At 37.5% G+C, this 15,832-nt stretch overlaps 1 protein-coding gene across 3 annotated transcripts in view; it reads left to right on the top strand.

Moving 5' to 3' along the window:
• The first annotated feature begins 5,308 nt into the window (after positions 1-5,308).
• TUSC3 (tumor suppressor candidate 3) overlaps positions 5,309-15,832 on the top strand; it is a 250,356-nt gene continuing 239,832 nt past the window's right edge. For 2 of the 3 annotated variants that reach the window (XM_008063270.2, XM_008063268.2), the window contains exon 1: positions 5,309-5,802. In XM_008063270.2, coding sequence (XP_008061461.1) covers positions 5,665-5,802 — 138 coding nt within the window. In that variant the 5' untranslated portion in view covers positions 5,309-5,664. The remainder of the gene's footprint in view (positions 5,803-15,832) is intronic. The other variant, XM_008063269.2, reaches the window with a different exon arrangement.

Genomic DNA, 15,832 nt, shown 5'->3' with positions numbered 1-15,832 from the left:
GCTAGGAGAACTTTGACATTAGCAACATGTTCATTGGCTAGTTATCTTTGGATAAAAATGGAAGAAATACTCATGTGAAGATTGTCTTGCTTTACAAAATAAATTATTTTATTTTATGTAGCAGGTGCCACTTCCATTTTGCTTCAGGGCTCAATAATCTCTGACTTTTAAATTGTATGGCTTAATGAAATTGTCAAGGACTCACTCTCTTTTGTGTAGGTATCAAAATGCACCAGTCTTTCTCTTCCCTGCAGAGAGGAGAAATAGCTTATTACAGTGATAATATAATATTTGTATGAACTTGGTTCCTCCTTAATTTTTTGTTTCTATTCCTCTCCTCTTTTTCTGGTGCTTGGAAAATTTTTGAAGAATAACATATCATAAAAATCATTGTTAGTATATATGCATCTGAGTGTATCTAGTGTAACCATTAAAGCTGCTTAAAATTATTGTATTTCATTAGTTTTAAAATTATGGGTTGGGAAAATGTACATTTTGTGTTTTCTTGCACTCAGCATGAATGTTGAGATCACCTTGTGGATACAGCCTAATGAAGGAGAAAAACTTGTTTGGTCAAGCTTCTTAGCACCACATTTGGCAAAAATGTTTTAGAGTTCATAGTTCATAGTAGATACTGCCAAGCAGTTTTTCAAGGTGGTTAAGGTTAAACCTATTTACTCTTTCACTAGCAGTGTAATGCAGTGGAATTTTGCCTTAATTCATTTTTAATGATTGAAAATCTTTTGCTCTACTAATCAGTCTTACCTGCAGCAGAAAGTTGTATAAATCGAAATTTGATTTAAATTAACTTTTTGTGACTACCAGACTATATTAAATTTAACTGAGCGTTGACCTGAATAAAATGATGAAGTACATGATGTGAAGATTATCATTATAGTACTATTATATAGTATTATATAAAGCCGTATTCAATGGACAAAAATGACATATATTACAAATCTGAAAAATATTGTTGACTATAAAAAGCAAAATTGTATTGAAAAAGTATTACTTATAGTACCTATACGATGATCACTTTTCTACCTAATCCTGAATTATACCCCACATCTTTAAAATAAAGTAAAAATAAAAAAGTATTACCTATAAAGCTAAGTTTATTTCAATTAGTGCTCTGTGGATAAGTGTTACTTGTTGCTAGAATGAATTGACATTCAACATCAGTTTATTCTTATTTTAAATTTTTGTTTATGTTAAGTGCTAAGAAGCTGTGTTCACAAGAAGTATTGGGAATAAATTCAATTCTTTAAACTCCTTCTGAATACTATGCCAAAAATTACATACCAGTCTATCTTGAAAACTATTTTTAAATGATCTATAACTGACAACTAGATTATGTCATTTTTCAAGTTTTTGAAAGTAAAAAAAAATGGAAGGCTCTGATTAGCAAAAGGAATTACCGCATAGGCATTAGAATCACTCAGTTTTTCAACACATACACAAAGAGAACTGTCCTGTTAGGTGCTGTGGCGATTTATAGCCCCTGTGGAGGCTGTATACCTTTGCCTACCACTCAGGGTGGCTGAGAGCTACACTTTTCTTTTGCAAAGGGAGAGATGGCAATTGTGCAAAGAAAGGTGGGTAAGGATAACCAGTTAAGAGTCAATCTTTACCTCAGGCAATTTTTCAAGTCAGTCAATATTAGGACTTACACATAGCAGTTTAGATCCATTCTTGTAAAACCATTTTTTGTCTATGAAGTTCTTGGGAAATCTTTGTGCCTCCAGAGTGAAGGCTTATGTGTCAGAGCAAGGGTAAGGAGTCCGAGTAGGTTGTAAGCCATTTTCAAGAGTTTGTATCTCCTTTTAAGCCTAGTAGGGGGCGACTGAAAATCTTTGGAGTAAATAGAGTGACATGATTAGTTCTGTGCATTAGGGAATAAACAGAGAATGACTGGATCCATCCATTCATTCTGTAAATGCTCTATTTTGTGTAGTGTAGATTCAAAGACGAAGGAAACAAAATCCCTGTCTTCCTAGGATTTATATTTTAATGGGGAAAGACAGACAAATGAATACAATAGCATCATGTCAGTTAGTGATGGATGCTGTAGAAAATATAAAGCAGGAACTGTTATAGATAGTGTGTATACGAAGTCCCTGTCTCACGGAGTTTACATCCTAAGGGGGTGACTAGAAACAAATGGAACAATAGCATAATGTCAGGCAGTCATGGTACCAGAACTATAAAAATTTAAGGATCTGTGTGTAAAGGATAAGGAATTTATTTTTTAGAAAGTGGTGCAAGACACTAGATGATATCTTAAGAGATCTGAGCGTTGACCTGAATAAAATGATGAAGTACATGATGTGAACATCTATTTAGGTGAAAAGGGTTACAACAAAGAGAATGGAAGTGTAAAGGTAGAGACAGGGTAGAGACAGAGTGTGCATGGCAATTTAGGGGAAACAGGATAGCTAGCCTTACCGGAGCAGTGGGAGACTTGGTTTTTTCTGGTGAGGACAGAGAAAATACTTTACACTGGTTTATGTATTGAAAGGATTATCCTGACTGCTTTACCAATAATAGAATGTAGGAAGGCAGGATTATGGAGTCTTGGATTATGCTGATGGAGAAGGATGGTAAGATTATAAGCAAGAGAAGGAGGATCAACTAATAATGATATTGCTTGTCTTTTTTTTTTTTTTTTTTTTTTTTTTTGAGCTGGAGTCTTACTCCGTCACCAAGGCTGGAGTGCAGTGGCTCACTCATGGCCACTCCAGCGTCGACCTGCTGGGCTCCAGCAATCCTTCTGCCTCAGTCTTCCAAGTAGCTGGAAACATAGGCGTGTGCTACCACACCCAGCTAATTTTTGATTTATTGTAGTGACAAGGTCTCGCCAGGTTGCCCTGGGCCAGTCTCGAATCTGCAGGCTCAGACAACTCACTCACCTTGGCCTCCCAAAGTGCTGGGATTACAGGCTGAGTCACTGAGCCTGACCTGCATGCCTTTTAAAATAAAGCTAGAGCTATAAAATAAGAAAGGGAAACAAAGTCCCTGGGGAGAGAAGGTAACTTGAGAACTGAATATGGGTGGAAGCATGATTGTAGAGAATGAGAAAAATGGAAGGCATCCCTGAGGTTTATGAAAATTGGCAATTAGAAGGCTATGGTATCATTAATTACAATAAATAAATTAAGACAGGTTTGGGAAAGAGGGGAAGATGAAGACTTTTGATTACATTGAGTTTATCTAGATGTAAATCTTTAGCTGATATAGATCATAAGATTTACTCTTGTCTCCAATAGACCGAAATTGAGGCTATTTTCACAAGACTCAAGGAAAAAGAAAAAAGCTATTCTTTTGGGAGTATTTAAGCAAAAGAACCAGAAGGCATTAGCATGGGGTTGTTTAGGTACCTGGTGCTCTTATGTAGGTCCACAGGAACTGAACTTGGGAATAATTCTTGTAACTGACTTTAAAAAAAAAAAAGAGTCTCAGCCAATCACAAACAGCCAACCAGACAACTGATTATATAACTAGGGACCTCCAATCAGACTATATCCAATTAAGGCAAATATCTTATTACACCTTGCCCAAATAAAGCAAATTTAGCTATAGCCTATCAGTTAATTCCCGTACTTTGCTTCTATGCTTTGCTTATAGAAGCTTGCTCTGGCTGCTGGAGCATTCTGGACTTCTGATTCACAGTACTGCCATATTTATGAATTGTTATTTGCTCAAATAAACTGTTCGATTTGATTTAAGTTTTTCTATTGACAGGATAACTAATATGGGCAAACTGTTCACATAAGAGTGGAAAATCAAAAGTCTTGGAGACAGAAAAGAGAGATATGTAAATTCCTTTTTAAAAGACTGCCTAGTATAAGCATGACTAGAGCTAGACTGCCAATGTTCAAATTTCTTCTGGGCCTTTATCTGAAAATTGTTATACTAGAACTTACCTGTTGTGGAGTAAGTGTTCTTAATCTGGAGTCCACAAAATTTCAGCAGCTGTGAACCTTGTATTGAAAAAGTCAACCTTATTTCTATTAACTGCTCGCAAAAATTTAGTTTCCTTCAATTATAAAGACAGGCAATAACCCACAGTAGTGCTAGCAGTATGTATGGCGTTGTTTCTTTTTCTTTTATTTATTTATTTGAGTTGGAGTCTCACTCCATTGCCCAGGTGGAGTGCAGTGGCACATTCATGGCCACCCCAGCATCGACCTGCTAGGCTCTGGCAATCCTTCCATGAACTCAGCCTTCCAAGTAGCTGGAACTACAGGCACACACTACCACACCTGGCTAATATTTATTTTTAATGAATAGACGAGGTCTTTCCAATTTTCCTGGGCTGGCCTCAGCCTCCCAAAGAGCTGGGATTACAGGCTGAGCCACCGGGCGTTTTTTCTTATAAAAAGTATTTACATATCACAATACAGTTGTTGCAGATTATCTTAAAATATCGTGATCATCACTGCTTCCAAATCACTATATTTATTAGAACTGCAGCAGTGATTGTAGAATTTATCTACAGCCCTCATGCCACTTAGTTGGCCAAGCATCCTACAATTCTGTGCCTCTGGTCAATCATAAACACACTGTGAAGTCTGGATGTTTACCCATAGGTTCACATTTACACTGCTTTGCAGTATTCCCAAAATATAAATGTTTGCTGATCAACACGAGAAAGGAGGTAAATTGATTTAGACAGTGCTATTGACATTATTATTGATTCCTTAGTAATCCTTATAAATTTAATTTCATGCGTTTAGAATATGCACTATTTTAAATCTGGGCTGTAGGTTTCATCGGATTATCAAAAGTGTTCATGGCACAAGTGAAATCTTGAGGTAGAAGAATAAATAGGGTACACGTGAGCACTAGAACAGTACCAGGCCCATATCATGTGTCAGATATACATTCTTAATTCCATTCCTGTCCTATGAAATTTTAAGTCCCGTTTATTTTCGCATTCAAAACGGCTAGTACAGTGCCCTGCACTTTGGCCCTGCATGAATGCTGAATGAATGAACGAAGTGGAGTCCAGGTTGGTGACTCAGGCCCCTCAGTTGCGGCTGTAAGGAACAGCTGTAAAAGTGTGGGGCGGCTTCTATGCATGGGGGGGGGGTCCTCTGGATATGTTAGATGGCTTCTGAGTGCTCCGCAAAAGACACAGCTGTGTCCCTAACAACGTCCCCACGGGACTGGAGACTGCAGGCGGCTACAGGAGCCACGTTCTCAAAGCTCTCCATCATCCAAGCAGGCAGGCAGTAGGTGAGCGCAAAGCTCCAGGTGAAGTGTTGGACTAATTCCTGGCGGATTCCTGGGACCTAGCAACGGTTTCAGCAGCAGGACAGCCTTGGGTTTAGGTCAGCGAGCGCGAGAACCGCCACCCTCCGAGGCGCGGGTCTCGGGAAGGCTCCGGGCGGGAGCACACGCCGCGCCCACGGCGCCCCGGCCCGCTCGCCACGCCCACTTCCTGCCCCATCCCGCGCCTTTCCAGGTCCCTCTGCCGGTGAACCGGATGCTCCGTCAGTCTCCTCCTCTGCGTCCTCGGCCGCTGCCCGGGTCCCTCGCGAAGCCGCTGCAGCCCCCGAGGGCCCAGCCAGAGGGCTCCCGGAGGCCGGCCGGGCAGGCGTGGTGCGGTGGGAGCTGGGCGCGCACGGCTACCGCGCGTGGAGGAGACACTGCCCTGCCACGATGGGGGGCCGGGGCGCTCCTTCACGCCGCAGGCAGGCGGGGCGGCGGCTGCGGTACCTGCCCACCGGGAGCTTTCCGTTTCTCCTCCTGCTGCTGCTCCTCTGCATCCAGCTTGGAGGAGGACAGAAGAAAAAAGAGGTAGAACGAATCCCCTCGGCCTTCGCCTGTGGGCTGGGGCGGGCCAGGGCGGGCCGCGTTGCTAGGCAGCGCTGCGGTGTTGCTAGGCAGCCGGGCCGTGGGCGTGGGCGACGGCGGCCGCGGGGCGGGAGCCGCGTGGGTGGGAGGCCCTGGGGCGTTTCCTTTGGGCTTCGGAGGTGGAGTTCTCCCAGTCTTGCTTTGGAAAACAGCCGGGAAGCAGCCACTTGATTCTGCTTCTGGGCGTTTCAGGCCTTTCCGCCCCGGTATGCTTTGATTCTCAGCTGGAGGCTGAGCAGAAGGCATCCCTTGTCATGAAAAGGGGTGTGTTGGATGTGAAATGCCCTTCGAAGTATTTATAAACCTACAGGAAGTATTTGCCTCTCACTTTCTTACACGGCTCCTTTCTTTATTCATTTCAAGAGGCAATACAGGATATTGAGAATGTGTTTTAAGTGATTCTGTCTTCTTGATTATGCATCTTAAATGGTTATTTTTTTCTTTATGTGGATCTCAATGTATGTGTGTGAGAGTAACCTCATATTTGTGTTACACGCGTGTTTCTGAAGTTCAGACCACGTGGTTTCAGTCGGAGTCTACCATTAACTTCGATGAGGTGAAATATGAAGCGACTGTATTTAAAGTAGTTTTAGTATTATTTGTGAATTTGTTGTCTATCAAGGATAATTGATTTGGCAGCTTCAGCAGAAAATGTATTTGGGAATGTGAATAAGGTTTCTGATTGTGGACTATTTTGGTAAGCGTGCTCTGCTTATATAATCCAAGATGATTTTTTTTTTCGGGTGAATTTGTACACCTACACATGGTGCAAAATCAGAATTGTGTTTAAGATATTACCAACTTTTTTAATAACTGGGTAGAGAGAGTGCAAAAATAACCTCACATGCAAAGTAACTTTGACTCTCTTTCTCTGTATTCTTTGCCTGAAACAACAGTGTGTTTAGTATTAACCAATGTATTTCTCATAGCTTTTCTTTTTTTAACTTGAAAGTAGACCATATAACTTCTTTGGTAGAGTCTGGTAGGGGATTTAGAGAAGAACCACTGTTAACTTAAAGTTGTACTTGCCAATATAAAATATATATAAAGATATATTTTCTAGCACTTGGTATTTATATACCATATTCCAAGGGTTTTAGATTTCATAGCTGTTCATAAGAATGGTAGGAGATTGAAGTGTAGACAGTTTTTTTGTGCATTACCAGAGCAGAGGGCAGTAAAAGATGATGAGGAACAACATGGATGTTCTGAGTTTTTATCTCTAGGCAGATCACTATGACCACATTAACTTACAATTGAAGGGGAAAAAATATAAAAAGTGTACATGCTTGTAGCATCTTAGTAGCTTCAGTTGTAAGACTAATATGTGAAAATATTTGTTATTTAAGTATAATTAAATCTAAATTACAGTAACATCTGTTTCTGTTAAAATATTTCATACAGCTGGGTGCAGTGGCTCAAACCTGTAATCCCAGCATTTTGGGAGACCGAGGTGAGAGAATTGCCTGAACCTAGGGTTTCGAGACCAGCTTGGGCAACTTGGTGAGACCTTGTCTCTACAATAAATCAAAAAATTAGCTGGGTGTGGTAGCGCACACCTTTAGTTCGGGCTACTTGGAAGGCTGAGGCGGAAGGATCGCCTGACCCCAGTAGGTTGACGCTGGAGTGGCCATGAGCATTCCACTGCACTCCAGACTGGGAGACGGAGTGAGACTCTGACTCAAAAAAAAAAAAAAAAAATATATATATATATATATATATATATACACACACACATACACACACACACACACACACACACATACACACACACACACATATATTTCACACAATATATTTAAAAATGAAAAATTAGGGAGAACATTGTTGAGGGTTAAAAATATGTCTTCAAAATTACTTTTATTTCTCCTAAGCAGGAGCACTTGATGCTAAATATATGATGGTATTACATTATACACATATTTTACTTAAGGAAAAGAGCTTTGATATTTTACTCAGTGAGTGTGCTTGTCTCTGAAATATAGGCCAGGTTCCATATCTGGTACTCAGTTGACAAACTGATCTCTTTCATCATTGGAAAAAAACATTATATTGGGAAACAATGAGAAAAGGTGGGTCACCAGTGTGTTTTACTAGTGATAACCCCGGGCTGTTTTGACTATATGTGGTTTCTTTTTATCTTACTGACTTTTAAACCAGATGCTAGTATAAGATTTGACACCATTAAATCGGAAAGTATATCAGTTGAAACATAGTTTACCACAGTAAATACTTCTGATGTATGTACCAGAGTCGTTAAGTGACTTGGCATCAGCAGTTAATTACATTGAAAATGGTCATTACTCTTCCTTTGAGGGAAGCCAAATTGAAGTACAGAATTGAACCCAGAATCAAGAATGAGCATTAGTTGCTTTAAAGGAAGTAAAAGTTACAGCAGGAATAGTTACCACCATTGGTTTTTGAGTCAGACTGATGGTCCCAGTTTCTATCTAATTATATGACATCAGACAAATCATTTAATCTCCCTGAATTTTAGTTTCCTTGTTTTAAAATGTAGATATGATACGTACAACTCTGGGTTGTTGTTGGAATTAAATAATACTATATATATAAAGTGCTTAGTGCAATGCTTAGAACATAACATGATCACTAAGTGGTTGCTATTAGTATATATTCCTCATTTAAATGAAGGTATTAGGTAGTATGAGATTCTGAAATGTGATAAGATTTTTTTTTAACTAAACAAACTAACTTTATAATAATAGTAAACAGTATGGCCTCTGGAATAAAGTATCTCTTACCTATTCTAAAACACATAGAATTCCAGACTCTTATGTTGCTTGATTATTTCCCAGAAGGAGATTTTGTGTAATATGAGAATTGGTGGTATTCTGTGGATTTGTGTGTATGTATTCCGTATTTGTGCATTTTTATACACACATATGCTTCTTCATGAAGACGTTTTCACTCATTTAAAATAATTAGTTTTGTTATATTTAGGAATATAGTAAAGATAAATAGTCAAGTGTATAGGCAAAGAAAATTGGAGATTTTTTTATAGTCACTTTCCTTAATTACATTGGAAATGGTCATTAAAAACTAATTTTTGAATCCTTACTTATGTTAAGTGATGTGAGTTTGTGGGAGACTTTGACTTCTTAGTAGTATATCATTTGCATATTTTAGTGCAACTGTGTTTTATTTGGACAGTTTTTCTATTTCTTACATCATTAACATTTATCAGTTAATCATCTTCATTTATAATTGTTGTAATTTATGATGACCTCTTCTGATAATGTAAAAAGGGATCAAATTATGTAATTATTTCCAGCTTATTACTGACTTTACCGTCATCAGAAGCAGCTGTTATAATAATTTACCCAATCTGCAGAGAATGTGATTAGCTAATAGGCTATGATATGTAGATAACAAAGGATATGCTATATGAAAAACTGAACAGTTTGTAAACATTTTCTAAAAGAATTAATATTTTTGTCTAAATGAAACATATTTCAGTTGCCTTTGATATAATTTCTTTTTTTAATTTTTAATTTTAAAGATGTGGGGTACAATTCAGAGTTAGGTATACAAGTATTCATTATGCAGGTACCCTTGTTGATGAGGTGTGCCCCCTCTTCCCCCAGCAGTTTCCCACTACTGCCAATCCCTTTCTTATAGTATTATGATAATTGTTCAAGGTCCACTTATGAGTGATAACATGTGATACTCATTTCTTTGTTTCTGTGATAGATCACTCCAAGTCTGTCCAAGTTGCTGCAAAGTTTATAATTTTGTCCTTCATGGCTGTGTAATGTTCCAATGTATATATGTACCACATTTTAAAAATCCATTCCTTTTTTGATGGGCAGCATGGTTGGTTTGATGTTTTTGCCATTGTGAATAAAACTGCAATATGCGTGTGCAGGTATATACCTGGAGGAACTCAAATCACTCTATGGCAAAACTTCTGTATGTCATCAGTTTTTTTTTTTTTTCCAGTTTTACTCTAGGTGTACATATGCATGCTGTTTACATGAACATATTGTGCAGTGGTGGGGATTGGGTCTCAGGTATTCCCCAGATAGTGAATGTTGTACCCAGCAGATAATTTCTGAACCCTAACTCTCGTTAATGTTTTTACGTATGTTTTACATTGAGATGTACAATATCCAATTTCTTTCATGGCACATCTTTGAAATAGACTTTGCTATCTTATCAAATGATAAAAAGGGAGAGGATGGAGGTAAGCAATGGATGTTACCCTTAAGCAAAGAATTCAAGTGGAAGAAAAGTTTGCAAACACAGCACAAGAAATATCTTTTCAAGGATATTTGTATAGCACATAGTTATGGAAAAAAGGCCAGGACAAGTCATTCGGTCCCTCCACTTTCAAGTTCCTTACAAACCTAGGAAAGAAGAGTTAGGAACTCAAAAGAGAATATGTTTAGGATATTTTTGTCCACATACAAGTACATATACCACCAGCGTGTTTAGCCCCATATGTGTGCTCTGTTGGACATGTAAGGCACAAAGAAGAGGAAAGAGGGAACTGTAACATAAGCCACAGTTCATCAGCTCTTAACCTTTTGCCATGTTTACTTTTTCATTCTCTCTCTGTTTAGCCCTAACTATTAGTTGACTTTAGATATGTGATCTGTTATGCCCGTGTCTGATGTTGGTTATTTCAATGATCTCCAGGATTTATTTGGCATATCAGACAATCTCATGACTGCTTATCTCCATAAGAATCCCTCCTGGAATATCATGCAAATCCCACAAATATATAAAATTTGCTTTTGGTTAAATGTAGGAGTAATGTGTTCCCCTGCTGGAAAACAGGTAAATGATGAACATGTCTTTATTTGTTATATAACAATTTGCATGCACACACGTACATGTGTGTAACAAATAGATACTGTTTCTGCTGGCTTATCCAGTTTTTATTTCTATCAGGCAAGATTTGTGCAGCTTCTCAAATTTAACATATTTAAAAGGGAATTCTTGATCCTTCCCTCTGCCCATCTGGTCCATCTGTTATCTTATTGCTGTTCTAGTGCTGTTTCATGGAAAACAAATTTTGACATTCTAGAACTTTATTTTTTATCTAATCTACTGGCTAGTTACATATATCTTTGTAGTTCTTACCTGTATTTTGCAGATAGTACACAGCATTGCTGGCTACACATTATTTCTTGGGGAGTTGTACGTGGATCTCATATCTTACAAAAATCTGATTTCTCTTATAACATAGATATGCAAAATACATATAAATATTTTGGTTGACTAGTAAAGCTTCAAAAATGTTACTTAGAAAAATATAATGAATTTTTTTCATAGTAATTGGTATATATCTGCCTGCCTTCCTGCCAGTCTGTCTTTATTTCTGTTTAATCCTGGAAGGAAAAAGGTCAACAGTAAGCTTAAAGATTGTCTTGAAATCTATGATAAAAATTTTAACATAAAATAGCATCCTAAATGCATTAATGAACTGAAAAAAGTTAAGAATAAAATAATTTATTTACTGGTATATTTATTGTTGGTAAAATTTTGGTTGATCATATAAAGATACCTACAAGGTTTGACATTTGAAGGTGAAAAAGAAATGTTCTTTTCCCTTCATATTACCATGAGAAGTCAAGTACCATTAATGGAAAGGTTAAAGGATAACCTTTAGTATTGGTTAAATAAACTGTGGTGGTGATTTTGTTTAATGGAAATGTTTGTTGTATATTATATAAATATATATTTTTAGAGATGGCTTAACATCATTGTCAATATGACTTGACTCAGTTTTTGGAAAGATTTTGGCACAAAGTCTTTGCTGTTTGGAGACAGAGCAAACCATTGGCAAGTTAGTTTGAGTTTTGTGGTAAAATTTAAGGTACAAAATTGGTTATATATTGTGGCATCTGTTTGCTATTCTCAGTGAATATTAAATTGAATAAAATGCCTGTATAACATTCTAAATTTAAAAAACTTGGGAGTTGAAAATAAGGGTTAATTATTTGAGGAAAAGAAAAATCAAACCAGTAACAATAGAGCAGACAGGATGCTAGACATTTCAGTTAGACAATTGCAATAGATTGAATGTGTACCCAAAATTTATAGACAGAACTTCTAATTTTCATTGTGAAAATATTAGAAAGTGGGGCCTTTGGTAGATGATGTATTTAGTCCTGATGGTAGAGCTCTTGTGAATGAGATTAGTGACCTTATAGAAGGGATCTCAGAAAGCTCTCTTGTCCTCATTCTACCATGTGAGGATAAAATGACAATGTGGCTATCTGCAGTCCAGAAGAGAGCCCTCATCAGAACCCGGCCATCTTGTCACTCTGATCTTGGACTTCCAGCCTCTAGAACTTTGAGAAATAAATTTCTGTTGTTTAAGCATCTCTCTCACCCCTCTGCATAGTTCGTGGTAATTTGTTATAGCAACCTGAACTGACTGAGAATTTTCAAAATATCTTTGCCTGATGCTTGTGGCAGACAGTTTTATTTGCCTTACTTTTGTCTTGACTAACAGTACCTTGGTTTTGGTTTAAGTATTGGGAGAAGCTGGGACACTTGCCAGCTCCAAGCAATAATCTGTGTTAGTCAAGGATCATCATGATTTTTTCTACCATCTTGCAAATTACTGTTTTAGGAGTAAGCATGTGATACAATTGTGTTGGCTTTTGGCAAGTTTCAGTCTTCTTTATAAAGGACACTGGAAAAGAAATTTTGTCTTCCTGTCTTTTGGATATTGTTTGAGAATGTGATGCTTGAGTTGCTGAAGCCATCTTGTAAGCATGAAGGTACAAGCCCGAGGGCAAAACCAGAGTAGAAAAATGGAAAGAGCTTGGTACTTGAGTGATGTGACTTAGCTAGCCTTGTAATTGCTCTAATTCTTTGTTTTGTGAATAACCTTCCTTATTGTTTAGGACATTTAAAATTGATTTCTGATTTTATTTCGTATCTTAAAGTATTTTACTAAGGGAGTTCCCTGTGAATTAAGGGTTTTGCCCATGATTGTACAACTTGTACATTTAAAGTCTTACTCCAGAGTTCTGCTTCTACTATATGTTTTAAAAACTAGCTATATGACCTTATTTGTGAATTAGTTATTAAATATCAATTGAAGATTATTTAGGTACATATAGCCCTCCCTCCTTCTTGAATCTCAGTGAGTAGTATTAATAAACATTTTTGTGTTGGGAAGTGAATTTTCCATGTGTTTCTTTTATTGAAATAACTTTTTATTGTACAGATTGAAGTTTTTTATTTAAATGTTGCATGAGCCAAAAGATTGTAGGAAAAACATTGGAAATAAATTTAATAATGCCTTTAAAATTGTTAGCTCAAGAAGAGAGTGGAAAAATAATTTATGTTGCAGATATAATTACTGTATATGATGTGTTTTTTATGTGAATGCTTTTAAAAATATTTCTTTTTTTGGGAGGTGTGTATAATAGATTGGTAAGTGGCTTCATTTTAAAGGCATACCAAGTAAAATACAGGGAGCCACTTTTATTTTTAAACTATTGAATTTTAATGATGTTCTTTTGGTTAGCATTTGAGTTGGGGTTAAGCAAAATAAAACTTGGGACCTCCTTTAAGGAGGAGAATGCTGATGGGTCCATGGTTTTTAGAGTTTTCCAGGGGAATACTCATGGAGCTGGAGTGTTTGTGCTGTGCCTTGCCATTATTTCCTATACATTTTTCCTCTTGAAGCCTTTATAGAGAGGAAAGGTGGCTGTATCAAGGTAAAACACTATTATGGTGGCATTCTAATTCAACTTTACTTTCCACTGATAGCCACATGAGTGACTTGCTTTGATGTTGGAGCATAGTGCAAATCACAAGACAATAGTGACTGTAGGATGTGAGTTTTTATATATAATTATGGAATGTTAGAGCAGGAAAGTTAGGTTTCAGGCTAGATTACAAATATAAATTGGAATATCATTTAGGTTTTCTGATGCAAGAGTTTATATTTCTGTATTTCCATACTCAGTTATTGAGAATGTATGCTGTCAGAGTCTTGCCCCCTTCCCTTACCACTTACCATTTCATTACTGTCACTATTCTCTCCTATATTTTCATAGCTGGTTCTTTATGGAAGTTCCTCTCTGAAGGTACGTTTTTGTTTTTGTTTTAAACTGGAAAATTATTAAAGACTTGGCAGATATAAAACAAGATTTTTTTTTTAGCCTTTATTTCTTTGAGAGTATACTATATAAAATTAGGCCATCTGTTTTTTATTGAGCTTTTTAAATAAATGAAATGAGGCTAAGGTAAACCTAGGTCACAAGTAGCATCTGAACTACATAGAATCGACATGGTTTAAGAAAGTTCTTAAAGTATGAGGGAAGGGTTCTGTTTCATCTTTCTTCCCTAAACTCCTCCTTTTATAATCCCTAACACTTATGTAAATCACTCTCATATGTCTATTTACCAAATCAAAAATCTGGGCACATTTCACTCAGTGTCAGACTTTATCCACTTGTGAATTTTTTCAACCCTGCCACCACCCTAGCCAAAGATATCCTCTGGGACTTCTCTGAAGAATGCTCAATCATTGAGGAGTGCTGATTGAAAATCATTGGCCTATAGGGCACAGTTCAAATTTCTTTGCATGCTGTTTAGTACTTTTCTTGAGTAAGCCTATTTCTACCTCTCCTGTTTTGTATCTCACTGCTTTAACATGCTTTCCTCCAGTATCAGTTAGGCAAGTTACTGCCTCTTCTGTATTTTGAATGCAGTTTTCCTCCTTTTTGCTCACATAGGTGGATCTCTACTTATTTTTTATAGCACTGATGTACAGTGTTCTCTGTTATCTGTCATTTCCTTTATTCTGTAAGCTCTTTCAGGAGAAGGGTTATTTATTTTTTCATATCTATAGCTCCATAATGCCTTGCATTTAGTAATTACTTGATAAAATCACTTTGATAAATCTACTTAATCTTTCTTTGCCTCAGTTTCCTAGTAGAGATGGTCTGCTAGTCCCTCTTACAGAGTTGTTTAACGAAATAATTGTGTAGATTAGTTAGCACAGTGCCTGAAACAGTGTTTAATGAATTTTAGATTTGGCAGTCATACTGGTGAATGAATTCACAGTATGTAGTATGGGTTGTTTGTCATGCTTTTAAAGTGATTTATTTGGTAGCACAAATTGATTTGGCATTACAAAAGAAGTTTTAAAAATATTGCTTTAGATATGCATAATTTTTCATGAAATACCTAATTTTTTGATTTGGCAAATTCTAATACTGAATCGGGTCTTGGAACGGTCACCACTGATTTCCTTATTGCCTTTTTTTTTTTTTGAGTTGAAGTCTCACTCTGTTGCCCAGGCTGGAGTGCACTGGCACACTCATGGCCACCCCAGTGTAGACCTGCTGGGCTCCAGCAATCCTTCTGCCTCAGACTTCCAGTAACTGGAACTATAGGTGCATGCTACCATGCCTGGTTTAATTTTTTATTTATTGTAGAGATGAGGTCTTGCCAAGTTGCCTGGGCTGGTCTTGAACCTATGGACTCAGGCAATCCACTTGCCAAGGCCTCCGAAAGTGTTGGGATTACAGGCTGAGCCACCAAGCCCAGTCTATTACCAGACTTAATGGTTACCTTTCCTACTTTTCTGTAGCGTTGAATAATGTTGGCTATTTTACTATTTGAAAACCTCACCACCCCAGGTTTTTATGATACGACTCTTGCTAGAATGATGGATAGCAGATTTTTGGAATACAGTCAATCCCCTACATACATACCTTCAAGTTGTGAAGTTTCAAAGATGCAAACGTGTGTTTGCATGTCCAATCACTTGAGTTAGTTCACGTGTCTGATGTATTTTCAACGTACTGTACTGTAATATTAAAAATGTTTTTAAGCCGGGCTCGGTGGCTCAGCCTGTAATCCCGCGCCTTTGGGAGACTGAGGTGAGTGGGTTGCCTGAGCCCGCGGGTTCGAGACCCGCCTGGGCAGCGAGACCTCGTCTCTACAATAAATCAAAAAATCAGCTGGGCGTGGTAGC

Source organism: Carlito syrichta, unplaced genomic scaffold, assembly GCF_000164805.1.
Source record: "Carlito syrichta isolate Samal-C Ts95f unplaced genomic scaffold, Tarsius_syrichta-2.0.1 Scaffold306694, whole genome shotgun sequence".
Lineage (NCBI taxonomy): Eukaryota > Metazoa > Chordata > Mammalia > Primates > Tarsiidae > Carlito > Carlito syrichta.
Note: the sequence above shows the minus strand (reverse complement) of the source record. Positions and strands in the feature narration are given on the sequence as shown.